General features: G+C 32.4%; 1 protein-coding gene across 1 annotated transcript in view; it reads right to left on the reverse strand.

Moving 5' to 3' along the window:
• The window catches only part of LOC126884852 (odorant receptor Or2-like), a 42,853-nt gene extending 19,776 nt beyond the window's left edge, over positions 1–23,077 (reverse strand). The window contains exons 1-3 of the mRNA XM_050651171.1: positions 22,801–23,077; positions 6,991–7,186; positions 1,293–1,590 (exon numbers count right to left, since the gene is read on the reverse strand). Of these exons, the coding sequence (XP_050507128.1) occupies positions 1,293–1,590; positions 6,991–7,186; positions 22,801–23,034 (728 nt within the window). The 5' untranslated portion in view covers positions 23,035–23,077. The remainder of the gene's footprint in view (positions 1–1,292; positions 1,591–6,990; positions 7,187–22,800) is intronic.
• Positions 23,078–24,548: the final 1,471 nt, after the last annotated feature.

Genomic DNA, 24,548 nt, shown 5'->3' on the forward strand with positions numbered 1-24,548 from the left:
AAGGAAGCAGAGAAGATGGGGCTTCAAATTAACGAAAATAAGACGAAATATATGTATATGAGCCGCAATAACCAAAGCAGAGACAGAATCGGCCAGAATATCACCATCGATGACTTTAACTTTGAGCGCGTTAGAGAATTCAAGTATCTTGGAACAACAATAACTGAAGGCAATAACGGATCATAAGAAATAAATAACAGGATTCAGGCCGGCAATAGATGTCTTTTTGCTCTCCAAAACCTTATAAAATCGAAACAACTAACAAGACGTACGAAGATACAGGTCTATAAAACAATCATACGACCCGTTGTGATGTATGGAAGCGAAACGTGGACGATAACAAAGGCAAACGAAGAGAGACTATGTGTTTGGGAAAGAAAAATCCTAAGGAAGATCTTTGGTCCTGTGCTGGATGAAGCATCAGGACAATATAGGATAAGAACTAGCAAAGAGCTCGAAGAACTTACCCAGACGCCAACAACATAAAAGAAATAAAGTTCAGAAGGCTCCAATGGACAGGACACCTTGGAAGACATTCTGAACAAAGAACAGTAACACTGGTGTGGGAGTAAGTCCCAACTGGAAGGAGACCACGCGGTTGCCCTCGACTCCGGTGGCGAGATAATATAGCAGGAGACCTAAGCACTATGGGCGTGGAGAATTGGATGGAGGTTGCTCAAGACAGAAAACAGTGGAGGCATGTTGTCGAGTCGGCTAAAACCCACGAATGGTTGTAACGCCACGGAGTAAGTCAGTAACCTAATTCGTCAAATTAATTAATTCAAATTAATTCGTGCACTGTTAAGTGCACGGCATACACCATTCCAAGCATTTCTCCTCAAGTTTTTATCTTTATATATTTCTATTGTTTTGTCCCAAAGAACAGGTCTCGCTTCAATTAATGTTATTATTATTTCACTATCAATCTAAGACATCATAATATAAAATATATGCACCTACTTCAAACAGCTACAAAGTGTAAATGAAATTAATGTACCAAACAACCAAAGAAACTACCTTCGTGCGACTGAACGACAGAATCATATGAAAGGATGCATTAAGTCCCCATATGCTACTGGGTGCGTAAAGACGACACGCTGCCGTCTGTTGTTATAAGCGAGTGACGGCATAAACACGGCGACTTCACCCAACGTTCCAACCACCGTCTAGTGAGAAAGGCTCCATATGATTACATGCGCCACCATTGGAATGTCGTCGTACGTTCTAACCCTCGCACGTTTAAATTCTTATAATGTGAAATAGCACTAACTGTTGACACTTTGATATCTTACCTCTGAACCTGAGCATACTGCCTTGCACATTCAGTAACTGTCTCAAATATAGCACTGTCGTAATCGACTCTCTTTTGATTCATCAACTTCCTACTTGTGGAATCAACGCTCTTGATCCTATTCTGTACGATTTTTATCTGTCCCAGAACATACACCATAAAGAGCACTGTGATAACTCTGGCGCAGGTCAATGAGAAGAACATACTATGCAATAGTAAAGTATCAGCTGTTTTGGTGATCCAGTACTGGCTCTGGTAAAGATTGAATGGATACCACAGTTGGAAACAGAGACCTCTGCCTGAAAATAGTAAAAATCGTATACTTAATATATTTATACAGGGTGTTTCATTAACAATATTGTCCATAATGTAACTGGAGAAACCTTAGCACAAAATACGAAGATTTAACCGAAAACACTTAAATAAAATATTCTTTCTTACCGAGATACAGAGTGTTTTATTACAAATGTTCTAAAAGGACTTTAGTCCATTGTTAAAGCACCTTTTAATATTTTTTGTTCAAACTTGACACACAGTTTACACATGTTAGGATACTTTAACTAGTGTTAAAAGATACTTTTCCGCTGTTACCAGAGGCGTTCTGTAGGGATATATACTTTCTTTTCGCCCCTTTGCCCCTTTACAATCTACGCCACTGTTGTAATAGTAATTTCAGCATGTTTTTTTATTCTTCTTTACTTTTTACGTAAATATCATCCTCAATGTCTCAATGCGATAGAGTAAGTAGTTTTCAAGTTATTTGCGTTTTAATGTAATGGGTTCAATAAAATTATGTATTTTAGACACATATTATTATATTCTTATTGAATGTAGTTTAAGTCTTACGGAATCCATTATTTTTAAACGCAAATAACTTGAAAACTACTTACTTTATCGCAATGAGACAAAAGGATGATATTTATGTAAAAAGTAAAAAGGAATAAAAAAACATGCTGAAATGATTACTACGACACAGGCGTAGATTGTGAGGGGGGAAAAGGGGCGAAAATGAAGTATATATCACCTGCGGCACGCCTCTGATAACAGCGGAAAACTATCTTTTAACACTAGTTAAAGTTTCCTAACATGTGTAAACTGTGTGTCACGTTTGAACAAAATATATTAAAATGTGCTTTAACAATGGGATAAAATCATTTTAGAACATTTTTGTAATAAAACGTTCTGTATCTCGGTAAGGAAGAATATTTTATTTAAATGTTTTGTAATGGCGTCACTGTCGCAAGAGAAATCTACCATCGTGTAATACATTCCTGTAGACCAGGGGTAGGCAAACTTTTTTTTAGTAAGGGCCACAAAATATTTTTGGTCTATTACCGAGGGCCGCAATACTTGTTACCTTAACATGTTCGAATTTTTAACTTTTTACTAATTTTGTTTACGGGGGGGGGGGGCATGGTTTGAAATCAACATTTCAAGCACCTTTTCTTGAATTTTGTTTAAATTATTTTATTTTTAAATTAAATAAACATATTCAGTACAGTTCAAAGATTATTCAAAAAAAATTCAAGACCAAATATATGTATTGAAAATTAAGCCAACGGTGGCAAATTTTTACAGGCAGCTCCAAGAAAAATGCATTTTGCAGTAGAAGTCGCCAATGGATCATATGAAATATAAAATTCAAAAATATTTTATTAGCTTTTGAGATTCTCGAGGTAACGCTGTTGAGTTTTTTAGTTTTAATGATTTTTGAGCTTTTTATATCATCCAAAATACAAGTAAAAATAACAAAATGTTTGTAAAAAAGGGCGAAAATCAATATATTTATTATTGTTAACCAAAACATATTTTGACAGAGTTACCTTACGAAATGTCTAAAGAAAAACTATGAAAAATTTTAGGTGGATCTATCAAGTAGGTAGTTTTTGGTTGAAGTAGGTAGGTTGCTTTTTAAAAAAGCAGTTTTGAGAAAAACGCCTTTGGTTTGACAACTTTTATTTAAATTTGTTTTTTGTCTGTCAAATCGTAAAGTGATACACGCCGGAATATGTTTTTGAATAGTAGGGTAATTTACAAAAGATACGGGAACAGTTGTTGAACGTTTCTCACTACGCTCAAGCTACTGCAAAGCGAGTCGAAAGTAGGCATATTAAACATGACTTACTTCCGGTAATTTTACTCCGGTCAAGCTGAAAATTTTAGAGCGTATTCTTGAAGTTTATTTATTTATTTATTTACTTCTTTATTTATGTATTTTCATTTAAAATAGTAAAAAAATCAAAAATTTCAAACAAAAAAACCGTTTTTAAACCGTATCCTTCCCTCCTAAACAGCATTCGCACTTAATTAAGCATGGTATTTCCCTCAGATATATGTGTATCTATATATTTATTTATTTTTATTTTATCTCTGAACCTATTTCTTTTTTCCCTAATATTGTTCTGAAGCTATTTCCTTGTGACATCTTATGCAATTTACTATTTTATTTGGGAATAAGCCACAAGTTCATTTTGAAATTAAATTTATTTGACGTTTCGATTTCCACTTCGGAAATCGTTATCAAAATACAAAATATTAATAAATTAAGCATTTATTTAATTAGTTTAATTTATTAATGTTTTGTATTTTGATAACGATTTCCGAAGTGGAAATGGAAACGTCAAATAAATTTAATTTCAAACTTAAATTGTGGCTTATTCCCAAATAAAATAGTGAATTCTATTTTCACATTGCTATTAGTTACTTAAATATTTGAAGGGAAATTCCGTGCTTAAATAGATGCAAACACGCATTATACGTAATATGCACCACGCGTCAGTTAAATCAAAATAGACAAAGTTATAAATTAGAAAAATCTTAGATTCCCTTCATTGTTTTTGTTTTCTTTGAAAGAATTAAATAATATAAAAATATGCACAATGATTTAATCCTATTGAACGAATAATTGACAATATTAGTTATAATTGAAATGACGTTGGCGTTGACTACTTGCAAAACATTTTTGCACAATACCTTCTTATGGATTAAGTAGTAAAAAATAATAACTAATGTTTTAAAAATTGTTCATGGACGTAATCTTTAAGTTTTCTCAACATTACAAGATTTGTTCCTCTTAAATTTGGTGCTCCGTCAGTTGTTACACTTACTAGGTGGTTAAAACGTTAATTTAAAGTTTTTCAAATAGTTCCAGACTATGTACTTCAAAAATATCGTTTCCATTTGTTGAAATTTCGTGAATTTCATTCAGGAAAGCGACAAAACTCTGCCGGAAACCGAAATAATTGCTCGCGTTATGTTGAAAATTTGCGGGAAAATCACTCGCTGCGAAATTGTTAATTAATAGCTGCATTATCTATATTTATTTAGTAATATTAGCACTAATTAAAAAAATCTTTAAATGAAAATAATTCACTTTTTTTCCGCGGGCCGCAAAAAATGTATAAAGGGCCGCATGCGGCCCGAGGGCAGGACTTTGCCCACCCCTGCTGTAGACTAAGCCAATATCATCCAAATCGGACTCGAAGTTTTGTTTTGACCGCGTGTACAAAGAGCGTGTCTGCGGATTTTAATAAAATGGAAAAAGACAAATACCAGATAAATCAAAAAACGCTTAAATTCTGTAAAAAGTGACTCTTCTCCTTCGATGGAAACCTCCAAAAATTGGTTTAACGAGTTTCAACGTGGGCACGTCGATTTTTGATAAGTCACTTCCCAGTTGCCCCGAAAACGGCTACCACTGAGGTTAACGTGAAAGTAGTCCACGATCTCGTACTGGTAGACCGCGGACTGTAGGTGGCCAGAAAGCTGAGACACTAAGCATCTCAAAAGATCTCGTTGGTCATATCCTTCATAACATTTTGGGCATAAAAAAGATGTCAAAGCGATGGCTACTGCATTTTCTAACTCCTAACCATAAACGCAACCATGAGACTACTTCAGAGCTCTGTCTGATGCTGTTTAAGCGTAATTCAAATGAGTTTCTACGTTGCTTTATAACCCTCGACGAAACATGATTCCACTGGTATACACCAAAGACCAAGGAATAGTAGATACAGTGGACGTGACCCCGCGAACGTGCTCAGAGGAGGGAGAAGACTGTCCAATCGGTCGGAAAGGTGATGGCCACCATTTTCTGAGATCCACAAGGTATAATCTGTATCTATTTCCTGGAAAAGGGCAAAACGATCACAGAGATTTACTATGTCGTATTATTGGCCCGATTCAACGCCGAATTTCAGAAAAAAACAGCCCCAATTGGGGTATAAAAAATACTTGTCCACCATGACAACGCTCACACCTCCACCAACGCCATCGCCAAATTGGTCGAATTGGACTACAAACTGCTGTTCCATCCAACGTATTCTCAAGATTTGGGACTGTACGATTTGGGACTGTACGTATTCTCCAGAAATTTAAGTCGAGTAAGGAGTTCATCACCGCCACGGCAGTCTACTTAGCAAAGTTTGAGAAAAGGTATTCTTCAGACGGGGTTCTTTTGTGTGAATTTGATGGCCTTGGCCGAGCCAATTAGCCAGTCACTTTGTTATTTTAAAAACAAACAATTTTTTTCAATCAGAGGAATTTTTTCTGTATTTCTAACTCTAAATACATAGCAAACTAACATATTACAATTATTATCTAAATAATACACTGTTTTGCTTGTAAATATATTTTTTTAATATTTATTTTTTTGTATTTTTTTTATATTTTTAATTTGTTTTTTTATTATTATTTTTTATTAATTTTTTTTCTACTACGCTAAGACATAAACCCGATTCAACATCGCGGAGGTTTACATCTTAGCTTTTTGAAGTTATACTTCTTTACCGGCGATATGAGGGTGAATTTTTATATGTTAAAACCTATGATCCCGGCGCATGCGCATTATAACTTTGTTCTGATTGGATGTTCAAATGACATGTCAAAAATTATTCAATATGGCGGCTGTGGCACAGCTGTAGTTTGATTATTTATGGTTGTTGCGTTGTTGAACAAAAGTTCTACCAATCTTCATCTAATATATTGTTTTCTTACTGTTTTGTTATATTTTAATATTTTCTTCCACAAAATTTAAACTACATAATTTAATTATATTCAAAACAACTGTCAAACAGTAAAACGTTCAGTTACCCTATTTTTCCACATGACAAATAATGTGGAATTGGACGAGTGAGTCTAGGCTTCGATTACGAATCAAAGCGCCGCGAAATTCACGGGTTCGATTCCCGATGCAAGTTTTTATTTTTTTATGCATTTTATGATTGTAAGTATATTTGTTATATAATTTTTTTTTCAGAAAATGCGTATTTAAAATTTTTGCCAACAATTTTTATCGTTCAGAAATCATTTTTTATTTGTGGCATTTTTCAATGTCTTTGTGTGCGTTTTATTCGTTTATTTTTTTAAATTTTTGGTATTGTCTTAAAAATCACATAATATGTAGTAGAACTATAACTTCTTACGTGCGTACAAAGTACACACACATTCTTTTTTTTTCTCTGTTTTTTTTTGTTTTTTTTTGCTTTTTTTCAGACGGGTTAAAGAAGACGGAGCATCGCTGGTTCAAGTTCATTGAGCCAAAAGGATATAACGTTCAGAAATAAATCGCCATTTTTCCAAAATTTTCGTTTTTCGTTTGAAGGCTAAGTACTTACCGGACTGCTCTAGTATCTCTTTTTACCAATTCGATAAGTTTACTGGAAAATTAAATTCTACCATTAAATTAAATATTCATTTACCTATTGGACAATTTGGATCTACTTGTTCATCAAAAGAAGCTTTAAAGGCTACTATGTACCAAGGAATTCCTGCTGACACAGTTAGAGAGAGTATTATAGAGATGGAATTCCTATTAATTTTTGCATATTTCTTGTAAATTTCTGCGTCATCTTCTGTGAATTCTTCCTTTTCTTTATCGGATATGTAGTCTAAAACCTAAAAAGTATATTTATATAAAGAACTGAATGCCTTACATACATGCATGTATACTCGGTTGGTGCGAAAAAAGTCAAGTTGATAATCCAGTATCGCTATAGTGCGGAAAAGTTGCGATTGGTAATTACAAGAAAAATAAAACAAAAATTATTCAAATCGGAATTTATCTTCCGATCCCGCAAGGGGCCTAAAGATTATGAAAAAAAATGAAATTTTACCTATTTTTCGGAAATTTTTATTTATTCTCCATGTACATTTTATTTATCGCTATAGTAAAATTTATTTACAGTTTGCATGGCAGAGTAATAAAAACAATAGTTTTACGCACTTAACGAATATCTTCCGATCCCATAAAGTCAATCAAAATCTATAAAAATTTGAAATTGTTGATGATTTTGATAAATTAAAAAACATTTAGTTATCTCATTTTTCTGTTACATTGTGAAGCTCTTCGCTTGTTTATATATTGTATAATAATATTTAAACGACCCAGAACTCACAACAAGAAGGTGGTTGCACTTTTTACTCCACCCATGGGCGCCCGCAGAGAGGGGCCAGGGGGGGCCGTGGCCCCCCCTGAGATTTTACTATTTTGTATATTTTTCTGTACTCAAACCTAAAAAGTTAATACCTTTACGTTGACATAAAAGGTATATTATACAAGTATATAAACCAAAAACAAAATTATGGAGATAATATTATATTAAACTTAGACCATGGTCTAAGATATTAAATATAATACGTCGAATACCTACGAACCTACGCGCCTTTTGAATGCAACCGGCAACGTCGTAGCACAAGCACAATCACGGCTGGCAGGCCAAGAACCATTCTAATTCTGCCTGGCATAAAGATTCAATTATCCGTTCCAAAAATTTTATTGATGTGATGTCCAATAAAAAACTAGATATATTGTCTCTGATTGATGAGGGAAAGCAAATAAATGTAGCGGAAAATAGAAAAAAAATTCTTCCAATTATAAAAACAATAGTTTTTTGTGGAACTCATGATATGCCTTTAAGAGAAAGCAGCAAAAATTCTGGAAATTTTTTGGATCTCTTAAAATTCAGGATAGACGCTGGTGATACAACTTTAGAGAATCACTTGTTGAACGCAGGTGGTAACTCTAAATACACTTCTCACAGGATCCAAAATGAAATAATTTCATTGGCAGGACATGTAATATTAAAAAATATTGTTGAAGAAGCAAATTCTTCCAAATATTTTAGTGTTATGGCTGATGAGACTGCGGACATTTCGGGACATGAACAGTTATCTGTTGGTATACGGTATGTATACAAAGAAAATGAAAATTTTACGGTGAAAGAAGAGTTTCTTGGTTTTGTGAAATTAGATAAACTAAACGCTGATAGCATAGCTTATTCTATTTTGGAGTTTTTGGAAACATCAGGTTTAAACATGGACAAACTTGTAGGGCAGGGCTATGATGGATGCTCAACAATGGCTGGTGAAATTCACGGGGTTCAGAAGATAGTACAAGATAAGTATAAAAAAGCATTCTATTTTCATTGTGCCTCCCATAGGTTAAATTTAGTCATAAACGACATTAGTAAAATAGTTGAAATTCGAAATACAATAGGTACTGTTAAAGACGTAATAGTATTTTTTAGAGAGAGTACTCTAAGAAGAAACCTAATTCCCAATATACCTTTGTTTTGTGAAACTCGTTGGTCAGCTAAATATAAATCTTTGCGGATTTTTGCTGAAAATTTTAAAATAATATTTAAAACACTTTTTGATATAAAAACTGGGCAAATTTTAATGAACTCTTCTACTACAAAAAGAGCAGCTCAGTTATAGCCTTAAATTCCTTTACGTTTGTTATTTGTCTAGTTGTGGCAAGTAAATATTCAAATATTTTAGAGCCCATTGCAAATACGCTACAAGGTATTTCAATTAATTTTGTAGATGTTCATCACCACATAAATTTAATTACCAGGACTTGTGAAAAACAGCGCTCAGAGGTTGATTCAAATTTTGCAGACATTTTTTCCTATGCATTATCTATCTGTGAGACCCTCAACATAGAAGTGGGAAAACCACGAATTTGCGGTCGACAAATTCATAGATCTAACTATGAATCTGATTCAGCAGAAGATTATTTTAGAAAATCTATATTTATACCATATTTAGATCATCTGATTCTTGCCTTAAAAACAATATTTTCTAAAGAACATGAAGTCGCCTTCTCTTTGTTTAATATTTTACCAAAAAATATAAAATCTTTAGATGTTAAATCTTTCGCAATTAAGGTAGGAAATCTATACAACATTGAGAATTTGGAAAGCGAATTAAATATTTGGAAAGAGTATTTATCTCAATCTCAAATAGCTGAGAACATAACCATTGAAGATCTTATTCAGCACTGTAAATTTTTTCCTGCTATCAAAGATAGGTGCATTCTTCTACTTACTTTGCCGTGTACTACCTGCACAATTGAACGGAGTTTTAGCACCTTACGCAGGATTAAAACGTGGATAAGAGCTACAATGGGACAAGATAGACTTGTTGGGCTAGCATTGTTGAGTATCCATCGAAATCGTCTATTAAATATTTCCAATTTTTCCACTAAAATACTAGACGAATTTTGTCAAAATAACAGAAGACTGGTTTTTAGTTAAGAATAAAATTGCATGCTATTTTGTATTACTTTTAGGTATTACTTTTATTACCTTTTAGCATTAATAACATTTATTATAATATTTTGTTTTGTATTTTTTAAGAGTTGCTTTCGTGGTTTTGTTATTTGTTCCTAAAAGAAGTTGCAATATTTTGTTTTAACGTTTTAAAAATATAAGTATTACATACAACAGTTTTTTATTTTGCCCCCCCTGAAAAAAAATCCTGCGGGCGCCCATGACTCCACCCACACCCTTCTCTCCATACAACCAATGAGTGTGTGGTTTTTACATTATTTACATAGTACATGTCTTTTTCATTTGTTTGTGTTTGTATCCAGCTTTTAAACGTCAACGTTGAATTTTGATTTGGTGGTTAAATCTGGCAGCATGGACCTTGATTTAAGTGTTGCCTTGATGAATCCATCTCTTGATTCGGTGCCGCCCAAAATCCCGACAGCCAAAATCCCGACGGCCAAAACACCGACAGGCCAGAATCCCGACATGCAACAATCCTCGCATAATTAAAAATTCCGACTTTTGTGAATACTTTTAATACAAAATACTTTTATTTAGTAACAAAAAATAAAAAACAAGAAATAAATTTAATTATATGTTAAAAAGAAACTTATCAAACCTGTCGGGATTCTGGCCTGTCGGGATTCTGGCCGTCGGGATTTTGGGGTAGACCCCTCTTGATTGGGTCCCACATACATTAAACGATACTTCCGTGACCAACTCTACGTACCGCTAGACAGCTTGCGTATGACAGGGATGGTTTTGTACATTCCAGTCTGGTGTGTTGTCTGATATAATGTAGGAACTTATATCTTCATTTGAAACGTTTTGAAGAAATGGTGGAGAAGATAGTTTTGCAACATTCCAATCTAATATTTCAGTGTAGTCCTGTGCTTCAAAATTTAAAGTAGGAGGGATGAAATTTCTAATACGTTTGCCCTTGGCTTTAGTCTATCCGGCTTTTAACACTCTCCTTAGCCCTAGCTCTCTAATGTGTTTCCTTTCTCCCTACTACTTGAAATTTTGAAGCACGGGACTAAACTGAAATAATAGACTGAAATATAATGTTGCAAAACTATTGCAGACTGTTGCAAAACTATCTTCTCCACCACTTCTTCGAAGTGTCAAATGAAGGGATAAGTTCTTGCATTACATCGGGTGACATACCAGACTAGAATGTGCAAAACTATCCCTGACATACGCAAGCTGATGAGAGGTGCCTAAAGTTGGTCACGGAAGCATCGTCTAATGCAGGATAGGCCAACCCGTCGATCGCGACCTCTAGGTCAGTCAATCGATGGCAAGAAAAAATTATCTACCTACCTATCTATTCCCGTCCTAAATACTACAAAAATTCCTAGTCAGTAGATCCCAGATAATTAGAAAGGCAGACAGTAGATCTTGAGTCCGATTAAGTTGGTCACCCCTGGTCTAATGTATGTGGGCCCCAATCAAGAGATGGATTCATAAGGACAACACTTAAATCAAGGTCCATGTTGCCAGATTCTACCACCAAATCACAATACAAAGTTGATGTTTAAAAGCTGGATACAAGCATGAAAAAAAATTTACTATGTAAGTAATGTAAAAATCACACTCATTGGTTGGTTGGAGAGAAGGGTGTGTGTGGAGCTAGAAGTGCAACCACCTCCTCGTTGTGAGTTCTGGGTTGTTTAAGTATTGTCATACAATATATAAACAAGCGAAAACCTTCACAATGTAGGAGAAAAATGAGATAACTAAATATTTTTTAATTTATCAAAATCATCGAAAATTTCAAATATTTATAGATTTTGATTGACCTTGCGGGATCGGAAGATATTCGTTAGATGCGTAAAACTGTTGTTTTATTACTTAACCATGCAAACTGTAAATAAATTTTATTATAGCGATAAATAAAACGTGCATGGAGAATAAATAAAAATTTCCGAAGAAAAGGTAAAATTTCATTTTTTTTTCATAATCTTTAGGCCCGTTGCGGGATCGGAAGATAAAGTCCGATTTGAATAATTTTTGTTTTGTTTTTCTTGTAATTACCAATCGAAACTTTTCCGCACTATAGCGATACGGTATTATCAACTTGACTTTTTTCGCACTACCCTAATATATACATATATATGGTTGGTACACTATAAATACCGTTGCACGTCGTTATCTACGTCAGAGATCTAGTTGACGTTGTTGCCAAATTACAAAAAGATCTACGACTTAAATAGTTCGTGTTGTTATTATGTGACGTGACTTGCTATGATGCGGACGAAGTGCAACAGTGTTTATACTGTATGAACCATATGTACCTACTATAAAACGATAAAAAATCTCATTAGTTTAAACTGAATTTTAAATTATATAAAAAGATATATAATAAAAAACAAATTTCTAAATTTGTTAGATGACCTGCCTCATAAAAGCAGAAAAATTCTATACGGTGATTTTAACATTAATTATGCTGCTGCTTGTGCTACCCAAGTGTCCCTGGCCAACATATTTGAATCGTATGGTCTCTCAATGCACGTTAACTCTCCTACAAGGATTACAAAATCTACATCTACCATAATTGATTATATTGTCTCCGATTTCTCACCACTTGATGTCTGCTCTACAGTTATTAATGCGGGACTATCTGATCATGAAGCAGTGTATACGAAGTTTAACATCTTCAGCAAACCCTCCTCAAAAACCCGTCGTTTAGGTAGGATTTTTTCCACCCAGAATTTTCGTAAATTCCATAATTTATGCTTAACTTCTGAGTGACACTTTCCTTCTATAGACGTGGACTATAATTTCTGTGTTTTTCTAGATAAGCTACTCCGCATCTTCAATAAGGCATTTCCTTTAATCCCTATTGAGCGAAAACATCGGAAACCTTGGGTTACGAAAGGTATTCGCATATCAGCCAAAAATATGCGTTCACTAATATATATCAAGAAATTTACTACCAATGTTTCTGTCACTGAATATATCACGAAGTACAGGACAACATATCTAAAACTTGTCAAATCAGCTAAAAAAGCCTATTATCAAGATCGTCTGCGAAGCTCTAAAAGTGTTGCAAAAGAAACTTGGTCTATAATAAACGATCTTCGAAATAAAACTCACACAGCTCAATCATTTTCCCTTCCAAATCCTGAAAGTCTAAACGACTACTTCGTTAATGTGAGTAAAAATATAACATCAACTATTTTGCCGCAACAAGATCCCATTTCCTATCTCCCTAACTCAAGAAAGGTCTCGAATTCATTCTTTTTAAGACCGGTCGATAACTCTGAACTGATCCAAACAATCAACAGTATCAAAAGCAAATCATCTTGTAGTACTGATGGACTATCTATAAAAATTTTCTCTAATCTCACAGAAAATGTGTTGGAAATCCTCGTATCTCTAGTTAATGATTCCTTCGAAAAAGGTAAATTTCCAGAGTGCCTAAAGACAGCCATTATTATTCCTCTTCATAAGGGTGGTGAAAAATCTGATGCCTACAACTATAGACATATTGCCTTACTACCGGTACTCTCCAAAATTATTGAGAGACTCATTAAAACTCGACTTATGTCCTTTATCGTTGATAACAACATTTTATCACAAAATCCACTGATGCCATGTTTTCTGTACTACATGAGGTTTACGAAGCACTAAACAATAATCTTTATACTGCCACTGTTTTCTGCGACTATGCTAAAGCTTTTGATTGTGTAAATCACGACATCTTGATTACAAAACTAAATTTCTATGGAATTCGAGGTATTTCTTTAAATTGGTTACAATCCTACTTGAATAATACGAAACAACTAGTTAGAGCAAATGATACTGACTCTAGTCTCAAAAACATTGTATGTAGAGTACCACAAGGTTCAGTATTGGGTCCTCTTCTGTTCCTTATCTTTATAAATGACATCAGTAATTTAAAAATCGATGGGAAAATTTTTCTTTTTGCTGTTGATACCAGTATCACTTGGAGCAACTCAACTATTGCATCTCTTCATGAAACTATAACTTCGGATCTACTGACGATAAAGACCTGGTCTGACTCTAATTTACTCTCTTTTAACGTAAATAAAACAGTAGCATTATCCTATAAAGGGGCTCTCAATAAGATCTGTCTCAAGGGAACTCAATTTAGCATCTTCTAAAATAACATATTTTTCGTTGTTCGAGTCTCATCTTCGATATGGTCTTCCTTTTTGGGGTTCTAGTACAGCTGCTCAATTTGATGTTATTTTTAAATTGAAAAAAGGAGCAATAAGATATCTGTTTGGCCTCAGAAGATCTACACATTGCAGAAGTTACTTCAAAGATCACGGAATTTTAACACTTCCATCTTTATATATTCTAGAAACGGTTTGTTTAATTCGTAAACACCTTCATGTCTTTCTAGCAAGGCCCAATCATCTTTACTCCACCAGAAATTCAATCTTTGACATTTATTTACCGATTCCATCCACTGAGTTAGTAAAGAAATCTATATTATATTCTGCAAAGAAACTGTACAACCATCTCCCGTTACAACTTAAATCTGCAACATCTTTCCCAAAGTTCCGTAAAATGACAAAAGCCTATCTATCTAAAGGACCATACTATTCAATAGAAGAATTTCTTAATGAATAACTATGAAAATTGGGTTTCATACGCAGTAGCATAAACTTGTTAGTTCCTTATGTATTTTATTTTATTTGTTGTAAGTATGTTCAATTTGCAATTTATATAAATTTTGCAATAAATTGCTTTTGTCTTGGCTTTTATATCTTATATTATACTGTACATATATTGACGATTTATCTAATTTTAGTAAATTGTAGTTGTTATTTGTTATTAATATTATGTTTTCTTTTGACTGTATGTAAGCTTTGTCCATAAAATTGTAAAAATTTTCAGTGACAATAAAGCATATTTCTATTCTATTCTATTCTAATTTATTCTACATTAATAGACTTCTACACTAATTAAAAAAAAAAAAAAAAATCAACATTGGCATGTAGATGATTCGATTGCCTTTAATCTTCTAAAATATTCTGAGCAAGTTCAAAATGTCGACGAGGTCTGAAGGTTCCCGTTGCTCAGAATAGTCTGCTCTAATCGAACATTAGCGCAGCTTCCGTCAGCCTCCTGGTGAATTAATCTCTTTATTGATACCATTCCATCATTTTCTTTGTCTTGACTTTTATTTTTGAATAAATCAAGTTATGATGTACCGAACTCATTCAAGACTAGTTTGATGATAATGCCGTTGTTGTGTAATCAATTTCCTCAAACTCATCGGTGTTGCTCATTATACCCCAGGCTGTGGGTGAAAAAACGTGATATAATTCAGGAATTCTTGAAACCTATCAGGTGTTGTAAAGGACGATGCCAGGAATAACTTCTACTAAAATGTAACCAAAAATTATGTGCGCTTTTTTTTATTGCGATTTTCATTTGTTAAATTTGCAATTTTTAATGATTTTTAATTTTGTAGCTTAGGATATTGATTTTAGAGAAAAACTTTTTAATAGAAAGTTGTAGTAAATTAAAAAACCTACAATTTGAGCTATGGTAAGTTTAATTTCGTTAATTGGTTATTGCAAAACAGCCTGCGAAAACTCCAAAATGGCCGTTTTTTACAATTGCATTATATATTGTATAAATAATGTTTTTTTTTATCTTTTATAGCTTTAAAATGAAGATCTTCCAATTCCAAACATAAAAAAATGTAAAGCCAGATTAACGAATTTGTTGCTTAGATATTATAAATTGTTTATCCCAAGAAATCAAATGTCGAAGGCTATAACTTTTTGAAAAAAAAATCGTAGAGAGTTGGTGAAACATCCAATCTCCTTCTAAAGAGTTATATTTTCATAATGTGATGTAAATAAATGCGTAAAACATTTTTAAACCTCTAATTTTTGGGTTTGAAAATAAGGGGGCAAATTTCGTTATAAACATTTAGAGCTGAAGCGGCACTTTACATCCTATGAGTTTTTAACTTACAGATTATTGTTGTTGAAGATGGAACGAAGATTTATAAAAAAATAAAAAATTTCTACGATCAACTGAAGTTGAGATAATTTTTGGGTTTGAAAATAAGGGGGCAAATTTCGTTATAAACATTTAGAGCTGAAGCGGCCCTGTATATCCTATGAGTTTCTAACTTACAGATTATTGTTGCTGAAGACGAAACGAAGATTTATAAAAAAATTAAAATTTTCTACAACCAACTGAAGCCGAGATAATTGTTTTTTTTCTTCTTAAATCGTAGTGCCTTTATTTATAACAATTAAGAAATTATTTTACAGTCATTGACTAAAGAAAGACTTATATTATCTTAAAATAAAATTTATTATAAAATATAATTACATTTAATTATTAAAAATTATTTTTGAAATCGATGCTTTTGCAAGCGGCCGAATTTTGCAAATCGCCCGGCTCGCTTCAAATCCGCGCGCTCGGAAAATTTTTACGTAACTTGTATTAAATTTTGACAGAAAACAATTTAATAATATTACCATTATAATATATAGTCTATTTACCACTGTATTTGTTTTTCTTGATAAACTTTTATATGTGAAATCCAAAAAGAATAGTCACTACAAGAAGAAAAAGTTTTGTATATTATAGTAAGAAGTAACATTATTATTATTTTATTTATATAACAATGAACAAATTAAAAATATAGTTATATATTTCATATACAGGGTGTCCAGAAACTCTACCGACAAACGAAGACATGAGATTTTTTAGATAATTTTAAGATAATTTAACCCAATTCACCTAGTCCGAAAATGCTTCCTAAGGGAGCTAGAGCTCTTTGAAGATGGCGTCATGTAATTAGTTTTTCTTAAATAACTCCAGAACGCTTCTATTTAGGAAAACGAAAATTGGTAAGCATATTTACTTTCCAGAGATGAATCCATTCTATCTCTTGTGAATTTCTAGTAACGGTCATAGGCGTCCGTTTTGGGTAGGGCAACGGTTATTTTATCGCATAACTTTTTTGTCTTTAACTTTTCAGCATTTCTGACGCTGGCTTATTAAATTGTGAGGTATTCTAGTACTAAAAGGTACTCTTACTTTGGGTCGGTAGGACACACCGTTTTCTAGAAAAATGGATTTGAAAGTTTTTCGTTTTGGGAATTGGGAAAAAAATTGAAAAAAATTTTCAAAAAAAACGATGTATTTTACTAACTTAAAGCAAGAGTAAATTTTAGTACTCGAATACCTCATAATTTAATAATCTAGTGTCAAAAATGCTTAAAAATTAAAGACAAAAAAGTTACGCTATAAAATAACTGTTGACTACCCAAAACGGACGCCTATGAGCGGTACTAGAAATTCGCAATTAATGAAATCGATTTATCTATGGAATACAAATAAATGTACCAGTTTTCGTCTGTCTAAATAGGTTTTTTTGGAATTTTTTTTTATTTAAAAAACGAAACATTTTCAAATTGATTTTCCTAGAAAACGGTGTGTCCTATAGGCTTAAAACAAGAGTACCTTTTAGCACAAGAATACCTCACAATTTAATAATGTAGTATCAAAAATGCTTAAAAATTAAAGACAAAAAAGTTATGCGATAAAATAACCGTTACCCTGCCCAAAACGGACGCCTATGATCGGTACTAAAAATTCGCAAAGGATGGAATAGATTTATCTCTGGAAGATAAATACACGTACCAATTTTTGTTTTTCTAAATAGAAGCGTTCTGGAGGTATTTAAGAAAAACTCATTACAAGACGCAATCTTCAAAGGGCTCTAGCTCCCTTAGGCAGGCCGCACATCAAAGAAACATGAAACGTAAATTACGTTTCATGGAAATAAACCACTGCTAAACAAATATATGTCCGGCCATTTATTAAACTCTCCGAAAATAAAAATGTGTCATGAGCATGAATCACACTCGTTTCATTGGTAGGCGGACTTTGAGATTTGTTTAGCAGTGTTTTCTTTTCATGAAACATGTTTTTCGTTTCATGTTTCATGTTTTTCGCTTCATGTTTCTTTGGCGTGCGGCTTGGCTTAGGAAGCATTTTCGGATTAAGTGAATAGGGTTAAATTGTCTTAAAATTATCTGAAGAATCTTCTGTCTTCGTTTGTCGGTAGAGTTTCTGGACACCCTGTATATGTATTGTTGTAATATTATTTCTTCAGAAATAAAATTTCACATATAAAAGTTTATCAAGGAAAACAAATACAGTGGTAAATGGACTGTGTTTTATAATGGTAATATAATTAAATTGTTTTCTGTCAAAATTTAATACAAGTTACGTAAAAATTTTCCGACCGCGCGGATAAATGTTTATAACGAAATTTGCCCCCTTATTTTCAAACCCAAAAATTAGAGGTTTAAAAATGTTTTACGCATTTATTTACATCAGAATATGAAAATATAACTCTTTAGAAGGAGATTAGATGTTTCACCTACTCTCTACGATTTTTTTTTTCAAAAAGTTATAGCCTTCGACATTTGACCTCTTGGAATAAACAATTTATAATATCTAAACAACAAATCCGTTAATCTGGCTTTATAATTTTTTTTATGTTTGGAATTGAAAGATCTTCATGTTAAAGATTTAAAAAATAAAAAAAATTATTTGTACAATAAATAATGCAATTGTAAAAACGGCCATTTTGTAGCTTTCGCAGGCTGTTTTGCAATAATCAATTAACCAAATTAAACTTACCGTACCTCAAATTGTAGGTTTTTTAATTTACTACAACTTTCTATTAAAAAGTTTTTCTCTAAAGTCAATATCCTAAGCTGCAGAATAATCAAATTATAAATAATGCAAATTTAACAAATGAAAATCGCAATAAAAAAAAGCGCACACTATTTTTGGTTACATTTTAGTAGAAGTTATTCCTGGCATCGTCCTTTACAACACCTGATAGGTTTCAAAAATTCCTGAATTATATCCTGAAATCGACCTATTTTTCACCCAAAGCCTGGGGTATTAATGCATTTTTTAATTCAACTACGTCAGTTTCTTTACCATCATATTCTATGATGATTTCATTTCCCTTTAGGGTTATTATTTTGTAAAAAGCTCGTTAAATAGGTATTTGTATAACAAGGGAGGAAAGTGCTATTTTTCCTCCCGAGTGGAGGGCAGTAATCATTCAAGGGAGGAAAAGGCACTCTACTCCCATGTTATACATATGGTTTTTCTACCTCCCTTAATTAACAAGTCATTTTTGAAGATATTCTTCTTTAGCGGCGAATCGATTGAGAGTAAAATTTTATTGATCCGCGCGCTTGTGCACACCGACAGTATGGTATTAGTTCTTATACGGGCTCTGATTGGGTGTTGAAATGATCTGTCAATAATTGTTCAATATGGAGGTTATCGGTAAACAAAAATGTTGTATACATTAGTTTTTATTGTTGTGAGGACAGAAATAAAATCAAATTTATAATTATAGTGACTTTTTAAATAGTTTTGAAAAGCGACAAGTACGTAATTCTAAATGTTTCAGTTGGAAATACCTAATAGTTTCAATACCTATCTATTTGGAAAATGTAAAAAAAATGTAGTTACCTATTAGTAGGCAATGCTTTAATTTACATAATCTGATTACGAACAAACTTTCTACAAATCTTCATCTAATATATCGTTTTCTTACTCTATATTTTGTTGTATTTTAATTTGACAAAAATCAAACTAATAATTTTATTAAATTCATATAAGTTTATGGTGTAAACGTTTAGTTTGTGTATATTCCCACATGACGTATACGCGAATGTGGTGCAGTTTGAAATGGCTTAAACTTACCTACGGCGCGCTAGACGTGAAGTGGGTTCAAGCCCCAAGCAAGTTGTTGTTTTTTTATTTTTTTATAGATTTTATGATTCTAAGTATATTATTATATAATTTTTAAAGATATTCTTCTTTAGCGGCGAATCGATTGAGGGTAAAATTGTACATAAATCTGCGCGCCTGCGTACACTGACAGTATGTAGTTCTGATAGTATGTAGTTCATTGCTAATCTTTCAAGATAGGTATGTATGTATCTGTAACCGTGCAAATAAGTCATTAAAAGAATATATTAGTGTTTTTAGGAAATGTATTATTTATTATAATTCTTGTGTTTTTGGATTTGTGTTTCTGTGTAGTAAAATAATAAAATATTATGTAAGCATAACATTTTTACACTATATGTCACCGTGTCGTGTAATTATATCCGAAACTTACATGTCAATTCCTAGGGCCTCGCTGGAGTAGTGGGTAATGCGTTAGCTCTGAGATTGGAATTACGCGGGTTCAATTCCTGGGCGATTCATATTGTTTTTTTTATTTTTGGTTGTTTTAATAAAAAATTTTTGAAAGTGGTAGATAAGAAAGTTAGTTTGATTTTTAAATAAAATACAAATAACCTTTTAAGTATATTTACTTCGTTTAAATTACCTATTATATAATAGAAGAATATCTTCTTACGTGCGTACAAAGTACACACACATTTTTTTTTTCATTTTTAAATCATTTTATTTATGTAACTAACTAACACAATGTATTAGATAACTACTAAAACTAACAAGTAGGTACAGTATAACTGTCAACTGTTAAATATAAATCAAATAATTATTAATCTAAACATTGTTAAATCAAAATACCAATTTGCTGTTTTTACAACTCTGCAAAATACAGGGTGTTTTATAAATAAATGTTAAAATGTATAGACACTTACGTAATACAAAATAGATATTTTACAGGGCGTCAATAAGTTATATTTCATGAATGAAATACCATGACGTCACTTTTACTCCCTAGAAAGGAAAGGTAAGACTTTGCTCCCTACAATCAGGTCCGGAAAAGTATACTTTCGGTAGAGTTAGGTAGAAAAAATCTTTTTTTACTACACTCAATGCATTTGCGACTGCGACTGTGAAAATTGCATCTTTGATGGTGAAACATTTCCAATATCCAAAAAATCCGATACCGACTGTTGAAGATATATTTTATATCTTGATAAAATGTATTTTTTCGAATATTGGAACAACTAGTTTTTTTTTTGGCTAGGTACTTGATCTTCTTTTTCGTTACAAGTGTCAACGACGTGTGAAAGAACCCAGATTATGGAGATTGAGGGCCATCTAGTTATTAGCTGGTGACAGTGATGGTGTATTAGTGTATTGTTATGCTCTGTATTTTTCTCTGTTATGACATTGATCAGCAAATTTTTATTTTGATTAATTACTTAATTATTTTAATTGTCACTTATGTAAAACAAAACCAAAATTAAATTAAATCTTCTAATAAATTTTATTCTCAGGGCTATTTTAATTTTAATGCATTACCTTCGGTTTGTGGCTTCTAGTATCTCTAGTTGCTTACTTCATCCAGGGACAAAACAGGGAAATTAAACACACTGGATGTCATATAAATGTTATAAATATTTTTTATTTATCCAATATACCATAAATATAAGATTTAAAAATTATAGTAAAATTCAAATTTGTTGCAACTATTTCTCATCTAATAAATTAAGCTTTAATTCTGATATCTCCTTTGTTTAAAAAAAATTATTTAAATAATTCTTTAGACTATTCTACCAAAAATTAATAAAATTTACTTTTTTCCTTTTGAATTGATTACTTATTTTTTCTTTAAAATTTGGAATGACTAAATTATGCTACAGAACTCTTCAATATTAAAATAAGCAAATATGGTGTGGATATAAAACAACTCTCTCCGTTTCACAAATAACTTGACTAACCTTTTTGTTTCTTCTTTATTTCTTCTCCCGGATTGCGTAGTCCTTGATTCTCCCACACGTGCTTCTAGGATGTTGCGAAAGGTCCTTCTCGTCCAAACTGCTTCACAAACAAACAAACAGGACTCGCTAGAATTCTCTACTCAGTTTTCTCTATGCTCGATATCTTGTGCAAATTGATACCAACCGGCTACTCGTTCTAGACAGAAAACAGGAATCTCCTCGGACACAAGGAAAATTAACTTCTCAACTCGGTCAACGATTTCGTTTCACCACGATTCTGCTCGCAAATGCCAATTTCATCTCTTTACACCGACTTCTCACTTTTTAAAAACTGGACTATACTCCTTACACAGTGACCATTTTTTCTCCCCTCAAAAATTACACTCAACACTCTCATCCCCACCATCTATCTTTCTCCGCCAATCACAAACATCCTCTCTACCCAATACATCCATATTTTCATTTCTTAAGAACCAATTTATTTTGTATACAACTTTTCCATTTTGTTAAATTCTAGGAGACACCAAATTACTTTCGTTGTTTCAAAATGCTAAACAAAAAGCCTTATATTCTAAACTCAATAAATTTGTTTACTGCCTATCCTTCTAAGAAACATTTATAAAACGTCATTGTTCATTCTAAAGCGAAATAAATGTACTTTCTAATTTTAACCGCATAATTGTATGTCTGTTTAAAGAAACATTAACAAATCACTTAACGATTTCACTTTCCGCGAAAACACTGTTTACTAACTAAATTATAATATTTATAATTTTTGGTCATATACAGGGAGATGAAAATATATGATCTCGTGGTCTCTGATATAAATTTATTTTCTAAATTTTTCCCATAAAAATTATACAACAGTATATATATCATTAACTATTGAGTGTTGTGAGCTTTAGGTTCTTACTGAGTGAATCTATGACAATGAGTCGGTGCATATGACTATGCGTTTACTGCTTTTAGGTGTGACTTAAACTATGTGATAGTTTCCTTTTTGCAGTAGTTTCATAGACTGGTGTTGAAATTAGGCAGCTTTTTGGTGCAAGGTGGGATATAAGGGATATAAATTGGGGCATGAGTCAATAGGTGTCATCGTCAATTACCTAACTGATGTCGTTTATTTTGTGACAAAGTGAGAATTTTACTTCATTATCTACCTATCATTTATGTCTATCAATGACTTGAGTAGTGGGTACTGTGATCCACTCAATACTCAATACTGTGTTGTATTTGAAATATTTAATGTATATTTTTTGCTTACCTGTCTCATCTGGGGCCTCTTGCTTAGATAACCCATGATCAATACGTTTGTATACTGGACATAGTAGCAGCACAATTCCATAATTCTCTCAGGACAGGCTCTATACATATATATGGATACCAATATCAGCTGAACCATCATGAATGAGAAGTAATCTATGCTTATCGCATAAACGCAATACAGGAAGTTGAGAAATGAATTTTCAAGTCGCAAATGCCATTTTCCTGCTCCCATCAGCAGAAATTTGTGAAACTTGTAGAAGGAGAATGATATTTTCATATTTCTATGAAGGAAAATATATTTTTATGCTATTAATATACAGCGTGTAACAAAAAGGTAGGCCATAAATGAAATCATATTCTCGGACCAAAAATAGTCCAACTGAACCTAACTTACCTTAGTACAAATGTGCACATAAAAAAGTTACAGCTCTTTGAAGTTACAAAATGAACACACACCACATATTTGTACATGGTTAAGTAAGATTATAGAGACCTGGTAATTAATAATATGAAAATAGATTTATAATTTACATTTTGTTAGGTACTCAAACACAACTTAAAAAGGAAGCCGCATCTTGATGATAAAAACTGGATTATCGAAAAAGTACTAAGAGACAAAATAGATTTAAAAACATTGTGTTTAACTAATGGTACCACAATAATAATTTAATTGGAAGAGAACAAAGCCGCCATAAAATTTTTATGGGGTACACACATTTCACTGTTATTTTTTTAAAGATATTCCTACGATAAGAAAGCGACATGTCCATTTTCAATATAAAATCTCTATCAGTATTCGATGTATTAGAAAAATCGATTTTCATTTTGTAAGGGTTGCAACTTTTTTATGTGCACGTTTGTACTAAGGTAATAGTCCAGGAACCGAAGCTTTTCGCCTCGCAATTTTTACAGAATGGATCGATTTGCTTGAAAATTTGAGAATAAGTAGTGGATAGTCCAAGGATCAAAATCTATATGATGCCGAAATGCGCTTTTACCATGGGGGTGGTTCGGTGGTTGCAGTCCATCTCGGAGGTGGAAATTTTTTATTATACTTTGACCGCAAAAGTTGATAGAAGCATTCATTTTAAGTAAAAAATATTCTTTACATTTTTTTTGATAAAACTAATAGTTTTCGATTTATTCGCTATCGAAAATGTCAGTTTGATATAAAAAAATCAATGTTTTCCAATAACACTCATTTACGATTCACTCAATTTTTGCCATAGAAAAAAATTTTGTAAACCATATTCTTGGGGATTAAATAAGCTACAATTTCATATTTAAACATTTTTTCGTATCTCTGATGCTAATCTTTCTATTCTGAAGATAAGGCCATTTTTTTCCAAACTACAAAAATTCGTCATTCGCTTTTAACTCAATTTTTTTAAAAAACTAATCATTTTAAGTCGGTCAAACTTCTAGAACCTATTAATAATTCATAAAAAAAGAATACCAAATAAGGCCTATGACTAATTTTAATCACAGTGGTGATTAGGAGGTTGCTTCGGATCACTTTTTCGCTGAAAAAAATAGGGACTGGTCTGAAAAATAGGTTTTGTTTATTTTTTAAAAGGTACATTTTTGTTAAGTAAAGTTGCTTTGATAAAACGAAAACTTTTGGAGTTATCAGCAGAAAACTTATTAAAAGCATTGATTTTTTAGATATAAAACTAACACCTTCGATAGCGAATAAATCGAAAACTATTCCTCAAAAAAAAAATGTACAAAACGTTTTTTGCTTAG

Source organism: Diabrotica virgifera, chromosome 1 (assembly GCF_917563875.1).
Source record: "Diabrotica virgifera virgifera chromosome 1, PGI_DIABVI_V3a".
In the NCBI taxonomy this organism is placed as follows: domain Eukaryota; kingdom Metazoa; phylum Arthropoda; class Insecta; order Coleoptera; family Chrysomelidae; genus Diabrotica; species Diabrotica virgifera.